Consider the following 22,877-nt stretch of genomic DNA (forward strand, 5'->3'; position numbering starts at 1 on the left):
CTAGATGAGCGGCAAACACATAATATTTACTCTTCTTGTTTCTTCTAGTCGCCATGGGGAAATGGATGCTATCGGCTGTCGGTGCTGTTTGGGTCGCGCTACCCCGCAGAACCTCCAGTAGCGATTTTTGAGCAACCGCTTTATCATCCAAATGTTGACGAAACAGGATCAATGAAAATTGATATGTTGAGGCAAAACTGTTGGCATTCAGCATATATAATTAGAGATGTCCTTCACCGTATAAACCATCTGCTTGATATACCTGAAATGCATAAAGTTGTAAATTATGCAGCCGCTAATGATTACGTGTAAGTTGAAACTATTTTCCCACTCACTCTAAATATCTCATTACTAATTACACCTGTTTGTGTATTTCATTCGCAGTTTCAACAATGAGGCATACAATGAACGCATTAGAGTCTTTGCCCTGACAACGCGTCACTCAGAAGAATAAGGAAGCCGAAAAAGATGATGCCATTTGTGCCATGACAAACGAGCGGAGACAGGGAAGGGGATAATTAAATGTTACAACAAATAAGTTTTTTTTTAATAAAACGATGCAAATGTAAGCGAATTTGCGTTTTTATCTCGAAACCCGGTAATCATCATCCCTATGGTAGGTGGCGGATCAAAATTGTTTGGTGACGTGCTGGCGGATTGTATTTTGGGGCCGCAGACGCTGACCTGAGGGTAGGGATCTGTTTTCCTTTTGAGATGGCCCCCAACACCTGTGAGGCCGTTTTCAGCGTATGAGGAACCCCCCAATACGAGTCCCTTACTACGAAGCAGGTGCCTGGTGGTTCGCTTCCGTACCACCAACCAGGCGACGCATGGTTTTCTTTTTTAATCTTCTCAATATCCGTCATTGTAAATAAAATTCCATCCAGTGGTACTTGAGAAACTGTGTTATTCGGAAGTGAAACGTTTTGTTACAATAATGTATTAAAAATGGTCTGAGCAACGTACCGATACACCGATGATTCGACTTTTGCTGCTGCTTTCCTTGCATTCCTATAATCACCCGATTAGAACCGCCGTCGGGGGAAGGGGGAGAGGAGGGTTGGAGACAACGTCACCTTTTCCCTGCTCTGATAGACAGTTTGTGGCACGGTTTCACGCGAACGGGCGTTGTTTGTGAGCAAATAGGTTAGTAAAAAGTGTGGTTAGGTATTGCTGCGCAGCTCAATGACAACTCCACCGACACCGGTGCCCACTCCCGCTCCACCACCGGACATATCCTGATATTTCAGGTCAGTATCTGTCCGGTACCGGCCAGCAGCACCGATCGCCATCCCTTCGATGCGTGCCGCCGGCTGTCCGGATGTGTGTTTGTAGTAGTGTTTCGTTCGAGGCTGCGTGCTGGCCGGATGATGCTCGTTGGTGGCATTGTGCCGGTGTACCGCCGGAAACCGGTAAGCGTCCGGATAATCGTCCGTACTCGAGCTCCCACGCCGCACAATGCTGGCCGTGTCTTTGTTCAGCGTTACCGGTGACCGGGTACCGAGCGTTTGTTCCTGCTCGCGCGTAATGTACGAGTTAAGGTAATCGCGTGATGTCGGCGTATCCGCACCACCGTGCAGTGTGCGGTACAGTTCCGGCGCACGGTTTTGCAAATTGCGCAGAAACACATTCTTTTTGTCCAGTGTTGGACCGTCCGGGCTGGTACGGTCCGGATAGTAATCGGCACCGTTTTGGGTAAGGTCGCGCGTGCTCCGGCTCACGAGATTGACGATCGACGGGCTTTTCAGCTGCAGCGGTGATTCCTTGGATGGTGCATAGTGGTCAAGGTGTGAGTTGGAGCGGTAGAAGCCACCGGGACCACTGCCACCAGTAGTAGTTGGTGCTGGTGGACCACGGCTAAGCTTCTCCAGGTAGATTGGACTCGGATCGTTCGTACCGTTTAGCCCGTGCACGTTGAACGATTTGCTCCGGTTAAGCGCCTTGTATGTCCGGGCCGGCTTTACCGGTCCCGTGTTGGCCAGCGGTTTCGGACTGCCTGTGTTAACCGTGTTGACAATCGATACGTTGATGGTGGATGAGTGTAGTGGTTTCGAGCGCTGCAACCGGCGCAGCTGATCGTTACGAGGTAGGGTATGGGAGCTGGTGACACCGTACCCGGAGCCACCACCGGGATGATACTGGACATCTGGCTCGTGCTCGTAGTGCATTCCGGCGCCCGGTGTCGTTGGGAGTCGATTGGTACTCTTGCTAAATCGACCCAACGTATGCAGATTGGTCTGGGGCGGTTGACTGAAAGACCTGTGAGTATTGAAGGAAAGGGACAATGTTTTTTCAGTATATTTAGTAAGTTTGATATGATGCTTTGCGTTTAGGGATCTAATTTTGGAAAATCTTGGTGAGAGGGATCGAACCGGATACCGGTACCGGTTATCAGTTGCGAAAATCAAATCTTATCCGGAGCTTTCCCCCGTAGTGAAGACTGCCTATCCAACTACGTGGTATCAGCAAGTCTAGTAAGTCATCATATGCTCGGCATGATCCCATGGTTCTTAATGTAAGAAAAACAATATATTAATTGGAATCGCTAAAAGTTTAACCTCTATTCCAATGACTACCTCTCACAGCTCATCTAAATTCCTAGATGGTTCTTACAGGATCGTCTTGCTATGTATTCTAGGTGGAAGTTTAACTCAAATCAAACACATTTATCGCTAGATCCCCAAATTATCGATGCTTTCTGTTTCTGTTTGTATTCCTTGGTTTATCGGTCCATTATCCATAACTTCCGTTTCGATTCTATTAGGTTCGTTCCGTTCCTTCAATGGAATGATCGAACCTAGGCTCAAATAAAATCACAAAGTAGGCTTTTTTTACCCACATTTTCCGTCCATGAGAATGTTAAAACATGCACTCCTCTCTTATTTTATTGTCCTGAGCAAGCAAAAAGCAGCAAAGCAGTGTTAACGCTTGTTAACACTGCTCCATTCCACCGTAGTGAGGACTGACTATTCAACTACGTAGTATAAGCAATTGTAGAATGCCATTCGATGGCCGGGTTAACTAAGGATGTCGTTAAGTCAAGAAGAATAAGTTAGGTGAATTTTTTTTTTGTGTAACTTGCGGTTCTCTCCAAAAGGAGAAGATTCTTGATCCACGATATTGGCGGGTAGACGAGAAGAGTACACGGACAAATCCTGCACAGACAGACACGGTGACCGTTTCACGGTGATCGATACAGTGAAGATATGTTATACACTTTTTCCACTTTTAATTTAACTTTATTACCTCGCGTAACGACGTCACGCATCCCATAACAGCTGTGACAACTTTCTGCGCATCGAACCACAAAATAGTTTTCAAAACTCTTTGTTGTTTCGAATCCTAAAAGAGTTTAAAAACTCTTTTCGATTCGATTATTAACTCCATTGGAGTGACAACTCTTCACCGATTTTTCTTTATAACTCTAATCTTGCTTTTTTATTGCTCTTTCTCTGTACCACAATCTAGCGCTGTTTGATACTCATGCTCCTCATCGAATTTTTGATTTGCACATGTACCGACCCAAATATGGTCATGGAGCAGCCGTACAGACTTTTAAATGGAGCGCATCGAGTGACCATCCTCATCCTAGGACCATGATCCAACAACTTACCGTGTATGGGAGGAGGTGTAAACGCGTTCCTCGCGACGATCTCGTCCTGTAGATGCGGCTGCTGTTGCCGCTGCTGGATTGTATTTGTTCTCCTTCCCGAAAATACTGCCACCGTACGGATTCTCGCCTAGGTAGTACTTCTGGCGGGGCGTCGGTCCACTACTGCCGAAAGTCATATCTGACAGTATGTCGGACGAGCCACGGCGTTCCGTGTAGATACGGTCGCGCGTGCGATCCGATTCGCGTCTGGGTTCGGCACCGTTCGGTTTGTGACTGGCAGCTAATGGTGACTGTGACTGGCTTAGAATGCGCTGATCGTCGCCCACGTACTGACTGGTGTGATGCTGATGATGTTGCGTGTGATGATGATTGAGCAGTGGGGAACCGCCACTACTGCTGATATGCCCGTCGATCACGTTGTATTGCTGGTAGGTGGCGGACTGTCGCTTGTGCTGCCCACCGGCCAATGCTGACGGTGTCGGCGATTGGGATCGTTGCTGTTGTTTCGTGTTACTTTTGAGCTTGAGCTTCCGTTCAGCACTGGCGGAACGGATCTTTCCCATCAGCTTGCGGATAGAGTTACCGATAGCAGACCCGACACGGTTCGCCTTCGGTGGTGTACTCTGTGCTCGGCTTGCTGCACGTTGCAGCGGAGGCGCCTGCTGCTGCTGCTTGTGCGGTCCACCCGCGTGACTTAGATCCTGGATACTGCTGAAGCGTGTCTTCTGGTACGGTTTGCGCAGTGTGGTTACCACCGGTGGTATCTGGATCGGGGACACGGAGCGACTACGCGGAGCATATCCATGTACAATCACTGGGGCAGGTTTGCCAGCAACCGGGTGTAGCTGCTGCTGCTGTTGCTGCTGCTGCTGTACGGCAACCTGGCGCCGTTCGAGAACTTTGCGTCGCTGTGGAACAGTTGGACGACCGTCCAGCATTGGTTGGCCAATCGAGTGCCGATCCGGTGACACGGAACGACCGTACCGCGCGTTAAAGTTACGCTCACCGTTCGTTTTCGGACGCGGGGCAGTTAGGTAAGCAGATGCGTGCATCGGTACACCGGGATCTTCGTGACGAGCCGGTTGTACGGAAGACACCTGCCTTTGCACTGGACGTGCATCCTCACTACCGGACCTATGCCGGTCTCCGGATCGATAGCCTGCATCGTGACTTGAACCCTCCAGCAGAAGATCCTCTCGCGAGCTTGTTAAACCTCGTCTAACGTTCCTGTCCGAAGTCCATTCCGAAACGCCCTGATAAAACTTGGATGCCGGCGGCACACCTCGTTCGCCTGCTCGAAATGGACCACCGGCCGGCGTACCATTCGGTTCTACCGTAGCACCTCCCATAGTATCACCCGACTTGATCGTTACGTTGAAGTAGGTGCGTTTCGTTGGTTCAACCAGTTCGTCCAGATCTTCGCGAGAATCGCGTGACGAGCGAGACTCACTGCCAAAGTGTGACTCGAGCCATTTGCTCGTTTCTTGCTTGCGTGTTTCCTCTTCCTTGTCGAAATCTAGCGGCTTCTTAGTGAGCGCATCGAGCCGATCGTTTAGCACTGGCACAACACCCGGCAAATTGTTGGTCGGTTGACCTACAACTGCTAGATCTTTGGGATGTCGCCCTAACCGGCGAGCTTTACGCAATCGATCGGATAGACTGTCCCAGTCGGAGAGCAAACCTCCACTGGTATCACCCGGCCCGCCAACACGTCCACCAACGCAACCGCCATCCTTATCCATCTGCGTTTGTTCTGCTGCGTAGCGCATCTCGTGTCCGATTACCTCACCGTTCGGGCCGATTAGATTCACATGCTGTTCGTCACGCTGTTTGAAGTATCGCTGGGCGGAAGACTTCGTAATAGCAAAACGTGTTATGGTTTGGTTGGTAACGTGTGCTAAGCATGGCGATGAACATTTTTTAGGAAGAAAAAGAGCATTATTCTACTTACCTTCTGATCGATAATTCGCTCACCACTGTCGACCTGATCGTAGCCGGAGAGTAGTATACGCTGCTCATCCGTCTCTGGTAGCTCGTCGTCGAACAGCTCCTCGTGTTGGCGCGTCTGTTCCTTCTCCGTCACCAGCGTACCGTCCGGTTTCGCGAGCTGTCGGATATCCGTATCCTCACTGTCGATTACCTTCCGTGAGCTGATCGATTGCTGCACCAGTTGTGGTCCGGTTGGCGTTAGCTCGGACCGCGCCTTTTCGGACAGTAACAGCTCCCGTATATCGTCGACTCCGCTGTTGATTGCACGCAGGTACGCCTGTACGTTGGCAGCAGACCAATGCCCACGAATGGATGTGAAAAGAGTTTTGGCTTTGCGTTAGGTGAGTGTATTTTTTTGGTGGTCGGCAACAGGGACGAGTCACTAGTGGATGTTTGCTTATTGGTTGTTTCTTTTTTCCAATTCTAGCTGGTGTCTATCGCGCGACAACGCAGTTGTCATTTTGTTTCCTGCCCACTCATACGCCCAGCAACTCAATCATGTGGGTAGGTAAGTCCTAACTACGATGAATGGATTTTTTGTACTGTATTAAATTTGTACTCTCCACTTAATTGCCTTCGAGAGCGAAGCAGTGCTTATAGTGATCTACTATCTTTTCGAAGCCATAGTAGTCAATAGCAAAAGCAGTCGCCAAATAGAAGTTGCCAAATAGTCTAAGATTCTTTTCCAGCCAAGAGCACACCTAGTAGACACATCGGAGAGATTTGTCGATGTTGCAGGTTCGCTGTTTAAATCTTGGGTAGAGCGTTTGAAAGGTCTTTGTTGACTATCACATAACAAAGACCTTTCAGACGCTCTTCGTTTGAGGTTCCGCTCCTTCCTGTACTGCATTCACCGAACAGCGAGGAATTAGTGAAGCATTGGCTAGGATGTACAAATTGCACAGCACCAGAGCAAGCGTTGAGATTAACTATATAAGCTCAGACAAAGCTTAACAGTGTTCTGGTACGTCTCGCGGCATTTCATTTCACAAAGAAAGGCCACGAGCCTGTATAGTCTGTATGTGTCACAGTGCTCGAATGTACCTGTGCACAACATAAGGTCCCCTTAGCGATTGGGGACGGTTTAATGCAAAAGCGAAAGCGCAAGCTAAATCGTGATGAGCTCCTCCGTCACCGCGACCGCTAAGATGAAACCCACCCTGTCGAAAGTGTTACTGGCTAATGTTTCCATCGCTGGTGTAACTGTTTCTTTGTTACCGTCTGTTCTAACACCAGACATCTGAAGAGTACTTTGCACAAAGGCGAGTCAGCATTGTCCTCCATGTTTGCATCGTTTTATTAGCAACTGTATATAATTTTGTTTGTACAGGTAGCTCGACCTCAGAGCCAGAATCTGTTCCTTCTCGGCTAGTGTCGCAAGTTTTCTCCTTCGTGAAACCTGTTTCCCCGTGATCGGAATAACCGTCATCCCTTTTTCGTAAGGGTTCAGGTCTCTTTCTTACCCTCTACATCGTGCTACAGATGTAAGTGGAATCAGGAGGTAGCACTGAGATCGGTCCACCAAACAAAAAGCGAAACCGGTAAAATGATGCTACCAAGATAGCCAACGTCTCTCGTACCTTCGCATCGGGGCACACTGGCTATTTGCGCACTGGAACGGGTTTTCTCTTCTTACCCATTTTCTTCTGTCTTCCCGGGCAGGAGGATCGTCACAACCGTTCATCAATCATATTGATTAAAGGGGAGCAAGAAAAGGACGGTTTGGAGCTGTCCAATAGAGAAGAAAGCTATCCACGCTTGGTACATTCTTGGGCGCTTCGGGGGCATTATAGCGGGGTACGTATGTTTGCAATTCTTCTCTCGTTCCAGTGTCGTTGCCACCCATACACGTTCTTTGTGTTGGTGATCTGTACAGATCGAGTTAACAGATGCTTAGTTTTAATCTACAAAGATAGGGCACGAAGAACCGCCTCAGAACCCTTATACCTTGCAAAACTGATGATCCCTGATGATCTCTCTCTCTCTCTCTCTCTCTCTCTCTCTCTCTCGTTCTATCTTTAGCTTTCTCAAACACAGACAACCAGTCGAATGGGATTTACCATTTTATTGTCGATTTTTCAATGTCGATCACTATCCGTATACTAGTGCGATAACACGATAGCAACGGGTTTTTGTTTTTCAATGTGATGCAGCCATTGACCCATTTTCGTACCTCGTTTTGTACCTCGCTTTTCTTGAGTGTATCATTGGGGATGTAAAAAAAAAACTTCGAAAATCATGTCGAAACGATTTACAGTGGCAGCTGAATCGGGGAATCCAGTATCGGTTGTCTTTCTTCATGCATACCAGACGTTTAGAGATGATGAGTTCGATTCGACACTCATCTTTACATATCATAATCAATTATTGGATATTCAATACCCTATGCTCATCTGTACAAGTCAGTAGTCAGTAGTACAGCTGGAAGATCCACTGGCACTGCTTACTGTGTCCGAGTACTTGTTCATGTCTTGTTCCATGATAGGTACAAAAATGTGTAAGATGACTCGTAGCTTTATTACAGCACGAAGAAAATACAGATCGTTCCGATCAGTGCCAAACTGTCGTGACTGTTCCTCAAAAATGACCCAACACGCGGTCCTCATCCGTAGACCTGTTCTTCACCCGGCTGGTGCTTCTTCGCCCGGTTGGGTCTTTTGCAACAACCGTGCCATTGTAAGATTTGGCTTCCAGTAGAAACCTGCAGTAGCTAGCGAACTGGTGGGATGAGGTTTTGTTTTTGTGTTTCCATTTTTTTTTCTCTCCTACCGCAGGTCCCTACTGCCAAACAGACGTGTTACGTAAAAGCACACCCCAAAAATCTTTTCCACCGGGTCGTTTTGATTGCATCATCGAACACTTGGAACGGGCAAAATTCTGGTGGACGACGGGCATATGACGATTTGCCTTTGTCTCTTTCCGTCTTTGGCTCCTATCCTGTGTTCTGCGCCGTGTGAACCTGCCATTTTAGAGCCTCGCTGTCGGGGTGAAGGGGAATCCAAGACGCTCCAAGACCCTCAGGCGCTAATGGCTGGGTACCGATCGCCAACTCGTGCTGAGCTTTAAGAAGCGTGTACCGCGCGATATGACTTCGAGGATGTGCTTGGAACTCCCGATGCCAAATTATGTCCCCCGAAACATCGCATGATGATTGGGAAAGGTTCCCCACCCCCTCAAGAAAAGAAAAAGAAGGGGTGACGGGGTGAAAAAAAACGAGTGTCCCCCGCAATCCTGGTTGCTTGGTGGTGGGGAAATAAAACAGGCACCGTGCGGCACAGCAAGGGAAGGATAAAAAAAAACCTGTTCTGTCCGATCGTCTTGGCTGCATATGCAGATTTGTCGATCTTACTGGCATTGGTGGTAAACGCGTTGGGACACCTTAATGCAGAGGTCGGTCAAAATTCGTCTCACTCTCGGCTTCCAAACTCGTTCGCTTCAATTTCAGCACCAGCAGCGCATGCCCTAACGCTGCAAAGCAAAAGGTACCGAAATAACCAAGCATCGTGGGTCCCTTCACTTCGGTCGCCTGCGAATAGCTAGCTTTTTTTTCGTGTTTTTTGCTTGCAAATATCCACCCATCCGTCCTTGAGCTAGTCCCAACAGCTTACGCCCAGTAGGGCCTTCGACACATACACACACACACACGTTACGACGGTGGGGGTTTTTAATATACAACTTTCTTTCCGTGCGTATGTGTGTGAGGGAATGGGGGGTGGTAAACGTTGCTCAAAGTTTGTACGTTCAATTTTTTTCGGTTCAATTTATCCAGCACCAGGTTAACCAGTAGGCAAACAGATAAAAGAAAACCCGTTTAACCAACTGTTCCATTCCCCTCAATTTTTCTCTAGCCCACTTTTTTCCGGCCAGTGTGTGTCTGTGTGTGTGGAGCCGCTAATTTAATGATCGTACGCACTCGTGTGCCTTCTCTCGTTTGCCCTTCTCTTACCGAAAATCAGAAGCTGGCCAAGTTCGCACGTGGTATATGCAACCCTTACCCACGTGGTGGAGGATGTGAAATTAGAAGAACGGTGTTTTTTTTCTTCTTTTTTCGTTTGCGCTTGCAATCTAACCCACGAAAACGAAAAAATCTTCCCAAAAGAAAGGTTCAGCCTGGGTGACGTTTGCTGGTGACCTTTTTATTTATTGTTAGGCAGCGAATGGGATCATCTGAGATCCCGTAGATCTCTTTCGCTCCTTCTGGTTTTTGGGGATAGAGACAGATTGATGCGCTTGTAGGGGGGCGGGCAGGGTGGTGGTTTAAAAAAATATGGCTTCAAACTTCGATGCCTCCCGTCGTCGTCACACGTGGGTGGACGGCACTTACCGCACAAGGTCACAGCAGTGCGAGGTAGGATGTGGAGCAGGACACGTACAAAATCGTGTCATCCGCCACGGCCTGACGCTTGACAGTTTACGCTGCTCATGTACCAACAAAAAAAAAAAAAGCCCAGGAAACCAAAAAGTCGAAATCGCTAACCGAAAACAAACTAATCGTGGAGACGGCATCGAACCCGGAAGCTAGACGCCACTTGAGCAAAAGAAGCGATCGCAGCCTAACGCTTCTGCAAAACCATTGTGGTACCGCCGCCGTGTACCGGTATCGAAAACGGTAGCAGGCTAGCGTAGCGCTGCTGGGACTGGAGAGAGAAAGGAGGAAATTGCAGAAGTAAGTAAGTTGGAAAAAAAAATACTATGCTTAGATCGAGCCGAAAGCCGAACGTTAGATTACCAGCGTGCTGTAAAGCAATCGAAAAAAAAAAACCAAACAAACACCACCGCGCACCGTTGGTGCGTGCGTGAGAGGTTCGTGGTGTGGCTGTTGGACCGTTCGGTAATATGAACAGTAAATGATGGGATGGGGCCGTAGCACGGGAGAGCCCTTTTCCAGCGTTTGATCTGTTAGCTGGTGATAATAACACCGACAGGCATACCGAAGTTTTGGAAGACTATGTTTGCATTGCACGCTTATTAATGGCTTCCCACATTCAGATAAAGAAAGGAGGGGTTCTTGATTTCCTGTCACTTGGAGAGCGAGTTTGGGAAGTTATCGCACAAAAACACTTCAGCTGCGGTTCTATTGCGTTAGGACCAACGTCTCTCTATCGATTTTCTGGAGGATCACAGAGAGGATCCTTCAGGCATAGGACTTCTGAAAGCTCGAATCTCTCAATATTGCAATGTATAGCTCTCCTAGTACTCCTCTCTCACTGTGTCGTCAGATCATAAATAGTTGTACAAAGGATACTCATGATCATTCTAATCAGCATGGGCGTAGGTGTCACGTAGTTAGGCGTAGTTTCTCTTGATGCCTTATACCTTCGGTTGATTGGTTCGATTGGGGACTGACAGGGACGCTGTTTACCCCTTTTGATGTTCAGCACTCAGCTACAGGGTTGATAGTAAAAGCACGAACTGCAGGACTTGTCCTGTTACGAGTCAGAACACGTACACACAGTAGCACATATACACACGGCACTCTGCGGGCATGGATAAAGCTTCCTAGGTAGATTTCGACCACGATTATATGGTATCGGACCTACCCCACCTACCCCCACGAACTCCACCAATCCTTGCTGGACGTTTCAAATCAAACGGTTTGATCTTCCTGTCCGAGGTTCACGCGGATTTTGTGTTCTTCTGGATTTTTTTTCTTGCTCCACACAATCAACAGCCTTTACCGCGTGCCCCACCCCACTCACGCACTCGGTCATCAAAACTCGCAAGGCAATGGGGAAAAAAAAACAGGACGCCGTAACCCGATGCCTGTGTGCGCTGCATTCCGGGCCCAAGCATCAAACAACACTGGCGCGACTACACGAAACAAAGCCCACCAGTACCGAACGCGCAGCCCACCGGTGTTCGGTGAAGGTACAAAACAAGCAGCTAGCTAAAGCAGAACAACATATAAACCTGAAGCCCTCTCGCCCGTTTCCCGGTTTTTGCGTTCCACACCCCGCCCACGGAGCACAGCGCGCCTTCGCTCAGGCGCACGCTCTGCACAATGTTTCGCTACGATTGTTCGGTCCGCTGCTGGGGCAGGTTGTTGAACGGGTTTTTGGGCTCTCACACGCGGTAAAGGCACTAGGTTACCCTGCCCCCACTCCTACCTCTGTGATGGGTCTGTGAGTGGCTCTGAGCACGGGTTGCAGACGTACGGTTTTGTTTCTCTCGCTCGCGCTCCCATGATGATCATTTCGTGACTTTTAGTACTTCGATTCCTTCTAACGAGCCTCCGAAAATTTCTTCCACAGCTTCCCACCTTCCCCACGCAACGGTGGAGCACCTCTGCATCGGAGAAGCTTCAGCGAGGCAATCGACGGGCAGAGGAGCAGTCTGTCTGAGCGAGATGTGCGATCCGAGCGAAGTCAGAGCACCGAGAGCACTACATAATAGGCATTGCTGCAGCACGCGCAAATAACGATCGACGAGCGACGAATGTTGATTCAAAGGGAAACGATGACCAAGAGGCCGGGCGGGCGTGTTGATATAAGAGAACGAGCGCCAGGCGGAGAAGCGACGTTTTTGCATGACCCGTAACGCGGCACCGGGCGTCTCGAGCTCGCAGCTCGTACCGACATAAAGCCAAGGTAAGTGAAGCTACATTCTTGATGCTCTGGAAGAGTTTATAACCAAGCCCGGGAACCGGGAGAAGCGAGCGGGTCGCGGGCGAACGGCAAGAACAAATGTGAAGAAGGCAACAAAATCAAGCCCTGGAGGGAGCTTTGTTATGTTTGATGGCTTCGGTGTGCTCACCCATCTTACGTGTCTGCGTGCCATGGGCAATAAGATGGTATGAAAAGTGTTTTTCCCTTCGTTGCTTACAGTCGGTGCTGAATTTTGGCTGCTGCTCATAAAATTCATGGATGATGAAGCCTGCACCATGGTTAACGTGCGGAAAGGTACAATTCTTGCTTGTCCTGGGTTTTGCATGGAAGTTGTAGTTGAGGTGAATTGCTAATACGCACCACCTGCAATGACAATGGTGCAACAGTTTGAATACTACTTCTCGAGTAGTTTCCAAAGAAAAGCCCTTTTAAAGCTGTTTAAAATGCAAAAAAAAATATATGTACCTCAAGCCCAAGGGTGGTCCGCTTTTTGATAGGAACGGTAAAGGAGCCCACTCGGGAGTGAAGCGAACCTGGCTGGGAATCCATGCACAACGGGCGCGACAGCCTGGGTAGAGCGAAAAACGGGTTCGTCGTCTGCAGTTGACCGCTGACTTAGCAAGGGCATGAAGTCTTTCGGGCTTGTCGCTCGCTGCTGTTGCTGCTAGAAGCGGCGAAGAGCGAGAAACTGGTGGCGGGTCTAAATTCATCCTTTAAGGTTTGCTCCGTTGGATACAACACTTTTGAAACACCAAGAAGAGATTGGTTCCGGTTTTTATTGTTGTTGTTAAGGTACCAACGAGTGTTGGTTCATACGACTCTCTTTACGGATCGGCTCGGGGCTAGGTTCGTCCGGAATAGGAATCGAGTTCGACACTTGAGTGCAACGAAATCGGCTCAACCAGTAGGAACAGTATAACATACGGTCATCTCGAAGCCATTGGCTTCACAATTTCATTTTTACCTGATGTGTAATAGCCGATGGAGCCGAATTCTCGTTGGAATTGGGGATACGAACCGAACCGCTCCGGGTCGCTTACGGCTAGCTCCGATCCGCCCATGACTAGTATGAAAGTATACGGGTGTGTACGGCACTGGCAGTGCTTCCGGGGCACAATTCGCCACAAGAAATAATTGACCTAGGTTGGAGCGAGATCATGCTCGATGTCGATGCGATGCGATGCGAGATCATGGCTGTCTAGTTGCTCTACCAATTCGATGCAAAGAATTTCAAGCACGCCACGGTAATACATTGTGTGAAACAATCAAATAGTAAATACCGAAGCAAAAACCAACGGCCAAGGCGCTCCAGTTTGCAAACCATAGAACACACGGACCCTGAAACCGTCACGACAGAACGATGACATCGTCCTATACATTGCTACTGGCATTGCGTCATCTGCCGCGATCGGACGGGACACAATCACACAACATTGCAAACTGGTCGAAGGCCAGCGACAGCTGGAAACGGCTGATCTAACCTTACCGCAAGACAGTTATTTGCCCACCCGCAACTTGAAGGTTGTTTTTCAAGGAAGAACTGCTGGGTAATGGTTGTCAGTATCCACACCACACCACCACGTGCACGTTCACGCATATGGTGCGCACCAAAACGTGTTTGTTCCTGCCTAAAAACTCCGCGCAACGGTAGAGTTCACGGTGTGGCCATTTTAGCTCGCACTGCACCCCCTCCCGGGAAGCTGCCGGTTCGACTGCTTCCTCTTACCAAACTATGTAGCGAGCTGCTACTCCGGTTGGTCCATTTTTAGACAGAACGGAAACCAAGCCTCCTCCCCTCCCCCCTCTCCCTTCCCCCCCCCCCCCCCCACTTAAAGTACCAAAAGAAGTGCTGCGCCCGTACGTGCGGGGAGTGCCGAATTGGGCGTACTTACGTCGTCGGTAAAATCGCCAAAATGCTTCTGCTCGGTCACCTCGGTACGTTGCTTGGTTTCTTCCCGCGACACCACCACCTCCTCCTTGATGTTGCGCAGCAGGCCGTCGGGTGGCCGGGCCACGATGGTGCCACCGGTCGTCGTCGTCTTTGGTGCGATGCTACTTACACTATCAACGGGCAGGGTGGGTTGCTGCTGTTGCTGGGTGGCGTCACCGCTAACCTCACCGTCGCCAGCACCGGCCAGCCGGTTGCCGGGCTCGCCCGCTTGCTCCTCCGCCGGATCGCCCAGTGTACGGTGCTGACGGGTTATGGGTAAACGAAAGGCAGTGGGGGAAAAAAGGGAAGGAAGAATTAAATTAAACGTTAATTGGTCGTTTGGGTGAGCAAAAAACAGAAAGGAAGGGGGCAGCATCTTACCTCCGTTTGTACCGTTTCCTGTTTGTCCGTGTCCTCGGTCGTGTTGGTCGACACGATCGGACCAGAATCTTCCACCACCTTGCCATCCTCAAACAGTAGCTGCCGCTTCACGCGCGTCTCTATTTGGCGCGTCGTCGTTAGCTCCGTTTTCCGCTTCTTAATGATTTCCTCTGACCGTTGCGCGAAAACCGAAATTGAAAGCATAGACAAATAGTTTACTAATCATCCCAAAAAAAAAAACTCGTTCCTGCCCGAATGTGTGCAATACGCAGTACGCATTACGTACGCCTGAATGCATGCAATCTACCGTACGGGGCTCCGCTTTGGGGCCCTCCCATTCGCAGTTACGACGCGACACGTTGCTCTCCGTGCGCCACCGATACTAACCTTCACGATTGACTGCCTCGACCTCGGCACTGTCCGCCGCCGTCTTCACTTCCACCTGTGAAAAGTCATCGGAAATGATTACTCGTGACAGGTAGCGCAACCCGGACGGTTCGTGACCGTCCGGTGTCGCTGGATGGTTGTTGTTCGCATCGATAAGCTCGTCGGGGCGTGGTACGGGGCGGTTCCCGCGTGCCCTACCACCACCGCCGCCACCCTGTTGTGCTGCCTTTCTCCGGGATGTGGAACCGGCGTGGGTGGTCCGAGTGCGTACACCCGACCCGGAACGTTCCGGTGCCGGTGGTGGACGGCGAGTACGGTGGTAGGTGGAGGGAGGTGTCGATACCGTGCCCTTGCGGGCACTACCGAGCCGGACCTGATAGTGATAGCCACCGGGGTCAGTGGGTGATGGGGGTGGTTGTTTGGTTTGCGGGTGATGGCGGGATGTGGTTGGCGGCGGGGGTTGTGGCTGCGGTTGCGGCCAAGGTTGTGAATGCTGGTGGCATGTTCCTGGCAGTACGATCAGTATTACCACCATTCGCACTGCTGCTCTCGTTTTGGTCGTGTGCTCACTTCCTGATTTCAACGCACAAGCGCAGAGCACTCAGCACTATCACTTGCACTACAGCTTAATCGCTCGTTAACGTACTTGATATCGTTTTATGTCTTTCACTAACAAGATACACCTGCGGATGCGTCTAACCTAGCCAAACCTGCAATAGTAGTACGGGTAAGGGTGAGCACAGGTTTCTGCCAGCACTATCGGGCTACTCTTCTGCCAGTCAGCCCATGCTGTTGGGCAGTAACGGGACACGGCTGATGATCGATAAGCATCAGCAGGTGTAAACACACTAATCATCTATCCAGTGCCACAAGTACGAACGAGTCTAGAGCGTAACGTCTGCCGTATACACGGACAAAGCGTATAACACGATATAACACCCGCTACCTGTCGGATGCCCCGGAGGTCACCCGAACGTGGAGCACTGGCGTCGGCGGCCGGGAGGAGGGGATGGGTTGGGTTGTTGGAACAGAGCGGTGGAGTGGTGGATCGTAAAATGTCAAGCACACACCAATAAAACGCACCCCGAGTGGTGGCCCCACAGTTCATCGGTGCAAACCATTAGCCTACCGGACAGTAAGCGGCGTTGTGCGGTTTTGCTCGGTGTCCCGGGTTTTGGAAAATTGCGCCCGAAGGTCTGCGCCCGAGCGGGTGAGAATTGTTTTTTAATGAGCTGAAACCTCCAACAAACTGTTGCAGAGCGGGGAGAGAGAGAGGCCGAAGATGCGATAAATACTGTGCGGAGCATCGCAAGTAATGGGGAAGGTCAGCTAGACTGTGGCAGAACGCTATGCCAGTATGGAAGGCAGAGTGATGGTCAGTTTTCTTGGGCGGAGTGCACGCGAAGTACACCACATACCGAGGACCTCGAAAGGTCGGCACTGTCCGACACTGTTTACATACACACATTCCTTGTGACAGCTAAACGCGTTAACCATTTACATTTCACCCCCTACGCAAGTCACACATTTCGTCAGTGATCGAGTGTCATCCACCGAATGCTGTAAGCCCCTAACGTCCCATGGACCTTCGGGCGGACGAAAAGGGTTCAATTTGTAAACATCAACATTAACATAGCCTTCCCTGTTTCGTGTTGATCCTCGCGGGATATTCGATTGTTGGGTAATGTGAGGGACGCTGGCTGCTTCGTGACAATGATAATCGCTAAAATAAACAGCGCACCGGCAACAATGCGCCGACCACAAGACCGAAACAACCGTCTGGTACGGTTAGCACCCTTCGTGTGTGTGTGCGCGCGCGCTCATGCTGAGCCCAACATGCCCAACAATCAGTATTGCACCATCCGACCGCCGCCCGCATCGTTTTCGACGATCGCTAGACACTTCCCCGCACAATGGCGTCTTCAGTTGCGACACCATTAGGTGCAACAAACAACAACAAAAGGAGACCCAGATTCCGTACCCTGGCGGCGGCCGGAGGGTCTGTGGAATTTCTCCAACACTCCAACGAGGGGATACCGTTTTCGGGGAGAGGTACCTCGATGCCGGACACGTTTTGCCCGGAGCAGTAAGGAACGTGTCGTTGGGTTGTCGCGCTGACACCCGCGAAAAGGTTGCAGACCATTGCGACCGGCCTCCTCGGGTGCCCTTTCGGTTGATGGTCTGAGAACTCGCGGGAGTGGTCTTTACACCCCAAGAACACCAGCTTTTGGGGTGTGGAGCTAATGGGCCCACACCGTCGCGTTAAATTTTCTGGCTGCAATTATTGGTACGATTTTGTGCTTGCTACTGCAATCAAGTATCAATGTGTCATTTTTGGGGGTGTTTTTTTTGTTGTTGTTGTGGAAGTAACAGTGGCCACTGCTTCAGGATCTCTGTTTGACAAGCTATCAAACTAGCTAACCTTTGCGAGGTGCGGTAGGTATTCAATCAAATCCGATCGGATTATTTTCTGGAGATAGCTAGGATTTGAAGGATATCTTAGATAGCTCCCTGTAGGACACGATTGCTGAAGTTCGAAGAAGGGATAGTGCACTCGCGAAGATTCTTCCTCCTCCAAGGAAGTCAATGCGTCAAAATTATCACCTGGTAAACTTAAATATCAATAACTACTCTAGCGAGCACCACCATACAATGCCCTGCCCGCTAAACTTCCGAATGTACACTGCAGATGTTCGGCACTCTTGCTCACTGAGCACTATTCGGGACGGGTGTCTAAATGGCAACGGGAAGCTGATTATGGTGCGCACTCCGTTTCCGGCGGTTCCGGTGCGTCATCGCAACACTAACGGGAATCGTTTGGTGCGCCAATGTCACAAATAAACACACACACACACAATAGATGTACCCAAAGAATGGCAAGAAACCCAAGGTTTTTTTTTTGGGGCCCGTTCACTTTTTGGTCCGAAATTTCCACAAACAAGATGGAACGTTGAATGGTGCTTGGATGGTGATGGATTGGGGCAAACGGCAATCGTCTGCTTGTCCTTGGGATGATGTTGGTTTGTGTGTTGACGTTTGGTTGCAGAGCCTCCACCTTTCCCATCCCTTTTTGTGTACCAAAAACTTCAGTTTTCACTTTCACGCAATGCACTTTTCCTGCTGATTGTTGGGTAGACACTGAACCGTACGTACGTATTGCTACTAGTGGACGGGCACGCTTGTGCCGTGTGGATGCTCTGGTGCCACCCTGGACGCCCAGCGACACTTCGGTACATTCTGGAGTCGCGACACTGGTGGCCAAGAACGGACGATTGTTACTGACGTTGGTCATTGTGCTTTACTGTGATCGTACCCGTGGTCCGCTGGGCTGGTGGCAGCGGGCCGTGGACAACATCGACCATGCTTTTCTTGCGCACACCGACACACATAACCGTCCCTTCCTTCGTCCGCTTCGCTGACCCTCCTCCCCATCCCCCCACAATCTCCGTTCCTCAGCAGTACCGAACGTGGTGGAACGCACGCACGAAAGGAAAATTCTCACATTTCCTCCCTCTCTCGTTCTCGTTAGGTTCGATGCTTGTTGTGGAGCCAATTACGACATCTTGCTCGCTTTCGCTGCCGCGACTTCCAACCTATCCATCTCTCCCTCTAGCCTAGCTTCAGTGTCTTTGAAGAACCCTACCACCCAAACCGGGGTGTATGGTGAGGCGTTGTGTTGTGTAGAGATCGCGTTTTGTTTTCGATGTCGTGCGGTTTTATACCGTGCCGCTTCCCTTCCACCATTGGCCATTACCGTACCCTAACATAGCGCCACTAGGCCAGCTGATGAGAAGTACATTTGTGAGAGTTGGTGGCATCGGGTTGGGGGGAAGAAATGGGGTGAACCGTGTGTGCTGGTGGTGTGTAGGCTCACTAAATGCGGTGCGCACTTGTGCCGTTACTCATTGCCATCCCCCTATCTTGCCCGCTACGATCCATCCACCACTCACACCGACCGATACCGTCCTCCACGACCAAGATGTCAGAGGTTCGGGCAGTCGGCGGTACTCTGGCACTGTGTTTTCACTTTCGTTTCGTTCATTGGCGGTTGCACGTTTCGGTTGTTGGCGGGATGGCGCCCGCATGCAGTTTACTTGCGTCCATTCATGCAAACACACATACACGTAGCGGCTAAAACCGGCAACTGGGGTGGCACTGGGAACTGAACTGGAGCGAACACATGCACCAGATAGGAGGTGGCCGAGCCCTTTTTCCTGGGGCTTGCCAGGCAAGCTCTTGGGCCTGTGTTTTGCTCGCCCTTTGCGAGAATGCGGGTACACAAGAAGAATGTCGAGCGAAAAGGGCGCGCAAAAAAACAAGAAGTAGCCCAGATGGGGGGAGGGTTGGGGGGAGATAGAAAGGGATCCCCTACTTCACGAAGAAAATTGGCAATGATTGATATCGACTCCTGGCAAGAATTTATCAAATCGCAAACTTATTTCGCGTTAGGATGCGATCAAGAGGTAATGCAAGCTTCACCACTAACTTCAATAGTTTGTGTACGTTGTACCTCAGGAAAGCGAAACCAATAGTTCCTAAAACCCAGACAGATACACCGGAGCGGAACAAGTGGATGCACTATGCCACCGTGCAGAAACCTAAACCATCCGCTTATGCAATCGTTCGCCCAGTAAGACAACACAACTCGGCTAACTGTTGCCAAACTGCTCCACAAAGCTCCCACCGGAGAGATGATTTCCAACACTGTGGCTGCCCGTGGGGAAACGTAGATGCGCTTCGTTGCAGCAAGGGAAGCAACACGCCGCTTGTTGCAGATTTCACCCACATTAGCATAGAATTCGCCTTCGCGCTTCTAAGTTGATCGATGAAGCCACCCGGCGGCCCCGAATGGTGGTGCCTGCCAAGATGAACCGCACGCTTCCATTGCGCACCACTTGCCAGCGGTATACGATGGTTTTGAGCGATTGAGTGTCGGGTACTGATGGTTTGTAGAAGCTTTGACAAACAACGGGGACCGTCAAGACACCTGTGACAACTAGCGTTGGACCTGGAGAATAGAACAAAGCTGTACACGGACCGCTGGTAGTAATAGTAGTAGCAGCTAGTCGTTGTGGTATTGGATTCGTAGGGCCTGGCTCGCCTTTGTCGATCTGCGGATCGTCTATCCTAACCGGATATACGACCTCAGCCGGCGAACCCGTTGAAGCGCTGTTGTGCTGGCCGATCCTTCCGTCGTCCCCTTAACAAACGTGTCACGGGGGGAGTTACTATGCTTTTTTTTTGCTTCGAATAACGTTTAGCGCGCGCGGGGACACACACACACACACAACCACGCTTAGTTCACAAACGAGCCCATCAGCTCATCGAACAAGCACGATGGGGGAGTAAGAAGCGACTAAATGTGGCCCGGTTCGCACAGCCTGATTTTAGTAGACATCGGCTTGCCTGCTGCCTGCTGCTTCTGTCGAAGCGTGTGTACATCGGACGGTTGAAGATGTTGCGATCCGCGAACCGCGAGTACTGAGCGCGCGGTGGTGTGCCTTCGTAACCCTACGGACTCAAGCATCGTTCTCTCCAGCAAAGGACACACACACACACACACACACACGAGCGTTGCGGGTCGGGCGTACTCGTGCGAGCTCACACGACACCTCTCGAGAGCGCGCCAGTCACGATCACGAACCGCGAATCAGTCCCACAATTCCGATTAGGTCCCGCGTTTGCTCGGATTTAGATTTTGCGGTACCCTAGCCCCCGGTCTAGGACACATCTGTCTACGGGTAGGGTAGTAGGAATGTACAGTCAAGTACACACAGCGCGGGCCTATCCCGGGGTGGGTATGGATGACTTGCGCGCGTAGCGGCCTAGTTACGGCAGGATGATTTCGTTCCGCTGGAGCTGCTGGCTGGCTACTCTTTTGTCTATTGCCATCTTGCTTGTCACCTAATCTGATGCTAGCGGATCGCGGGGATGCATGCACACCGGGAGGTGTGGTGTAGCACACATGTGTGAGACGTTTGACATCTCGTTTGAAGCCATATTGTTTTCCGATACCGGACCAGATGAATCAGGCCGGCTTTTGGAGCTTGGCTCGTGACTGTGCGCCCTTAGGAGACACGGTTCTAGGCACGCAGGCACGCAGCCATCTCTCACGGTTCCATTCGCGAGTCGGCCCCCACAGCTCAGCTTACCCAGGGGCCGGTGTTGTGCAATCATTTGTGACCCATTGCACAACGCATATGTCCGAGTGCGTACTTCGTGCCTCGATCGTGCACACGTGGACGTGCAACGGAACGGGGTAGACGGTGGCGGGATGCCAGATCTTCGCCCGATATGATGTGTGCCGGACTGTATGGGGATCCGTTCATGCGATAGGATCGCCAAGAATGTGGCATTGGATGTCGATCGCGTCGAATTTGCTGTTGCCTTGCCGCGCCTTACCGCGCGTTGCGTCTTGTCTGTTGACAGTTCTAGCCTGACATCATTTCGTTCGCACAAAACCGCACGAACCGCAACACGCAGTACAGTCGATCGGGTGGCCCACGAGGCCCACAGTTTTACCATTCATGTGTGAAATGATTGCATGTTCCGTTGGTCTTCGCGCGCAGTTCCATTGAGAGCTGTGCGTATTTGAATATGCGCCTAAATGTATACTAAGCGCAGCGCACACACGTGCCGTACGAGCTTATCGATACGCAACGGTAGGCTATTTGTGTAGGCAGATGTTAGATACTTACCACATTTTGGGCAACCTGAGGACTAACGCCCTCCAGGGCGAGCCCTTCGTAGCGTTGCTCACTGACGATCGCGTTCGGTTCGGTGTCCGGCGTACCACCGGCAACGGAACGCTTCGAGCGGCGTGCTGTTGCTGTTTCGGTATCCCGTTGTACCATTTGTACGGCTGGTCCTGCTAGACGAGAGAGAGAGAGAGAGAGAGAGAGAGAGAAAAAGCAAGAGAAAAACAAACAAAGACATTAGAAATTCTTATGGCACGTATGGCAACGGATATTCAAACGCCACCTCCTAATGATTGACGCCACAGCCAGATAGCAATGTGGCGACGTGCTGAAGGACATTTCAACGTCATTCGATTGCTACCATTTGATCGTAAAAAAAAACAACCTGCGATTGTTGCCATAGGAAGTCAAATAAATCTTATTTGCCGGCGGTACCCGTGCTGCGTATGGTAGCATCGACGAATGGACACATCAACCGCCAGTGTCGATTTGATCGTAAAAGTCAGTGATGCATGCCGAGAGAAAGGGACTCATATATTTATATCGACTAGAACTACCCTACCGTGTGGAACGTGCAGGCTTGAGAGCAGGCAGAAGATGGTGATTTATAAAATTGAATTAACCAATAAAAATGGCGCCGCGAATAAAAGCTGCAAACAGTCTTGAAGAGTTGGTGCAGTATACCCGCAAGGGATCCGCTTCAATTCCATGCTGGTATTTAAAGGCGATTGAATTGCGTGAAGCGTGAAATCGTAGGTTGACACTGGCAGATAGAACACGTACTAGCGTCTGGCGTCCGTTGACATTTATTGAGAATATATTTTATAGAAGCAGAATAAGATCATCATCATATTTGCAAGAATTATTCCCACCCGGTCCGGTGGTGTAGGCGACAGCGACGTCGGCCTTCAAACGGCAGGACCGGGGTTCAAATCCCATTCGGACCGTCCCCCCGTAGTGAGGATTGACTATCTAACTACGTGGTATTGGCAGTCTTGTAAGATATTCCGATGGCCGGCATTACCTTAGAGCCTAGCCAAGTAATTAAGCCAAGCAGAAGAATTCCCACAGTCTCAATTCCAATTTTAATTGGCCTCCCCTCAAGTGTGACTTGATTTCTATTGCTCAAAGTCATTCCAACGCTTGTCAAAGTTTCTGATTGTATAATCACGGTCCATAAGTGTACACAACAGTGTAAACAAATCCGAACAACTGACATCCGATACAACAATCAGATGTCAGCTACGCTTCCGAAGTAGTCTAATTATATGCGT

The 22,877-nt window shown here is 50.3% G+C and overlaps 3 protein-coding genes across 4 annotated transcripts in view; 1 reads left to right on the forward strand and 2 right to left on the reverse strand.

Annotated features, from left to right (window-relative positions):
- Positions 1–22,877, reverse strand: part of LOC126556132 (fasciclin-1) — a 353,811-nt gene that overhangs the window by 137,735 nt on the left and 193,199 nt on the right. The gene's annotated exons all lie outside the window — the stretch shown is intronic.
- Positions 1–22,877, forward strand: part of LOC126558010 (26S proteasome regulatory subunit 6A-B) — a 309,006-nt gene that overhangs the window by 58,157 nt on the left and 227,972 nt on the right. The window lies entirely within an intron of this gene.
- Positions 1,164–21,759, reverse strand: LOC126565650 (uncharacterized). 2 transcript variants are annotated; one of them, XM_050222958.1, is made up of 7 exons: positions 21,604–21,759; positions 14,906–14,960; positions 14,519–14,688; positions 14,100–14,399; positions 5,565–5,879; positions 3,614–5,466; positions 1,164–2,259 (listed from the first exon to the last, which is right to left on the reverse strand). In XM_050222958.1, the coding sequence occupies exons 1-7, from the start codon at positions 21,757–21,759 to the stop codon at positions 1,164–1,166; spliced, it is 3,945 nt and encodes a 1,314-aa protein (XP_050078915.1). The 2 variants fall into 2 exon arrangements, with proteins under 2 accessions (XP_050078915.1, XP_050078842.1); XM_050222885.1 differs by lacking the exon at positions 21,604–21,759 and having other exon boundaries at positions 14,906–15,454.

Source organism: Anopheles maculipalpis, chromosome X (assembly GCF_943734695.1).
Source record: "Anopheles maculipalpis chromosome X, idAnoMacuDA_375_x, whole genome shotgun sequence".
NCBI lineage: Eukaryota > Metazoa > Arthropoda > Insecta > Diptera > Culicidae > Anopheles > Anopheles maculipalpis.

What these genes read in the sequence shown, in the direction of transcription:
- LOC126565650 (XM_050222885.1), bottom strand. Translation starts at nt 15,440, where the DNA reads ATGGTGGTAATACTGATCGTACTGCCAGGAACATGCCACCAGCATTCA. An exon ending in AGCGAATTATCGATCAGAAG is followed by an intron (nt 5,467 to 5,564) that starts GTAAGTAGAATA and finishes GCTATTACGAAG; the next exon opens with TCTTCCGCCCAGCGATACTT. An exon ending in TACACCTCCTCCCATACACG is followed by an intron (nt 2,260 to 3,613) that starts GTAAGTTGTTGG and finishes CAATACTCACAG; the next exon opens with GTCTTTCAGTCAACCGCCCC.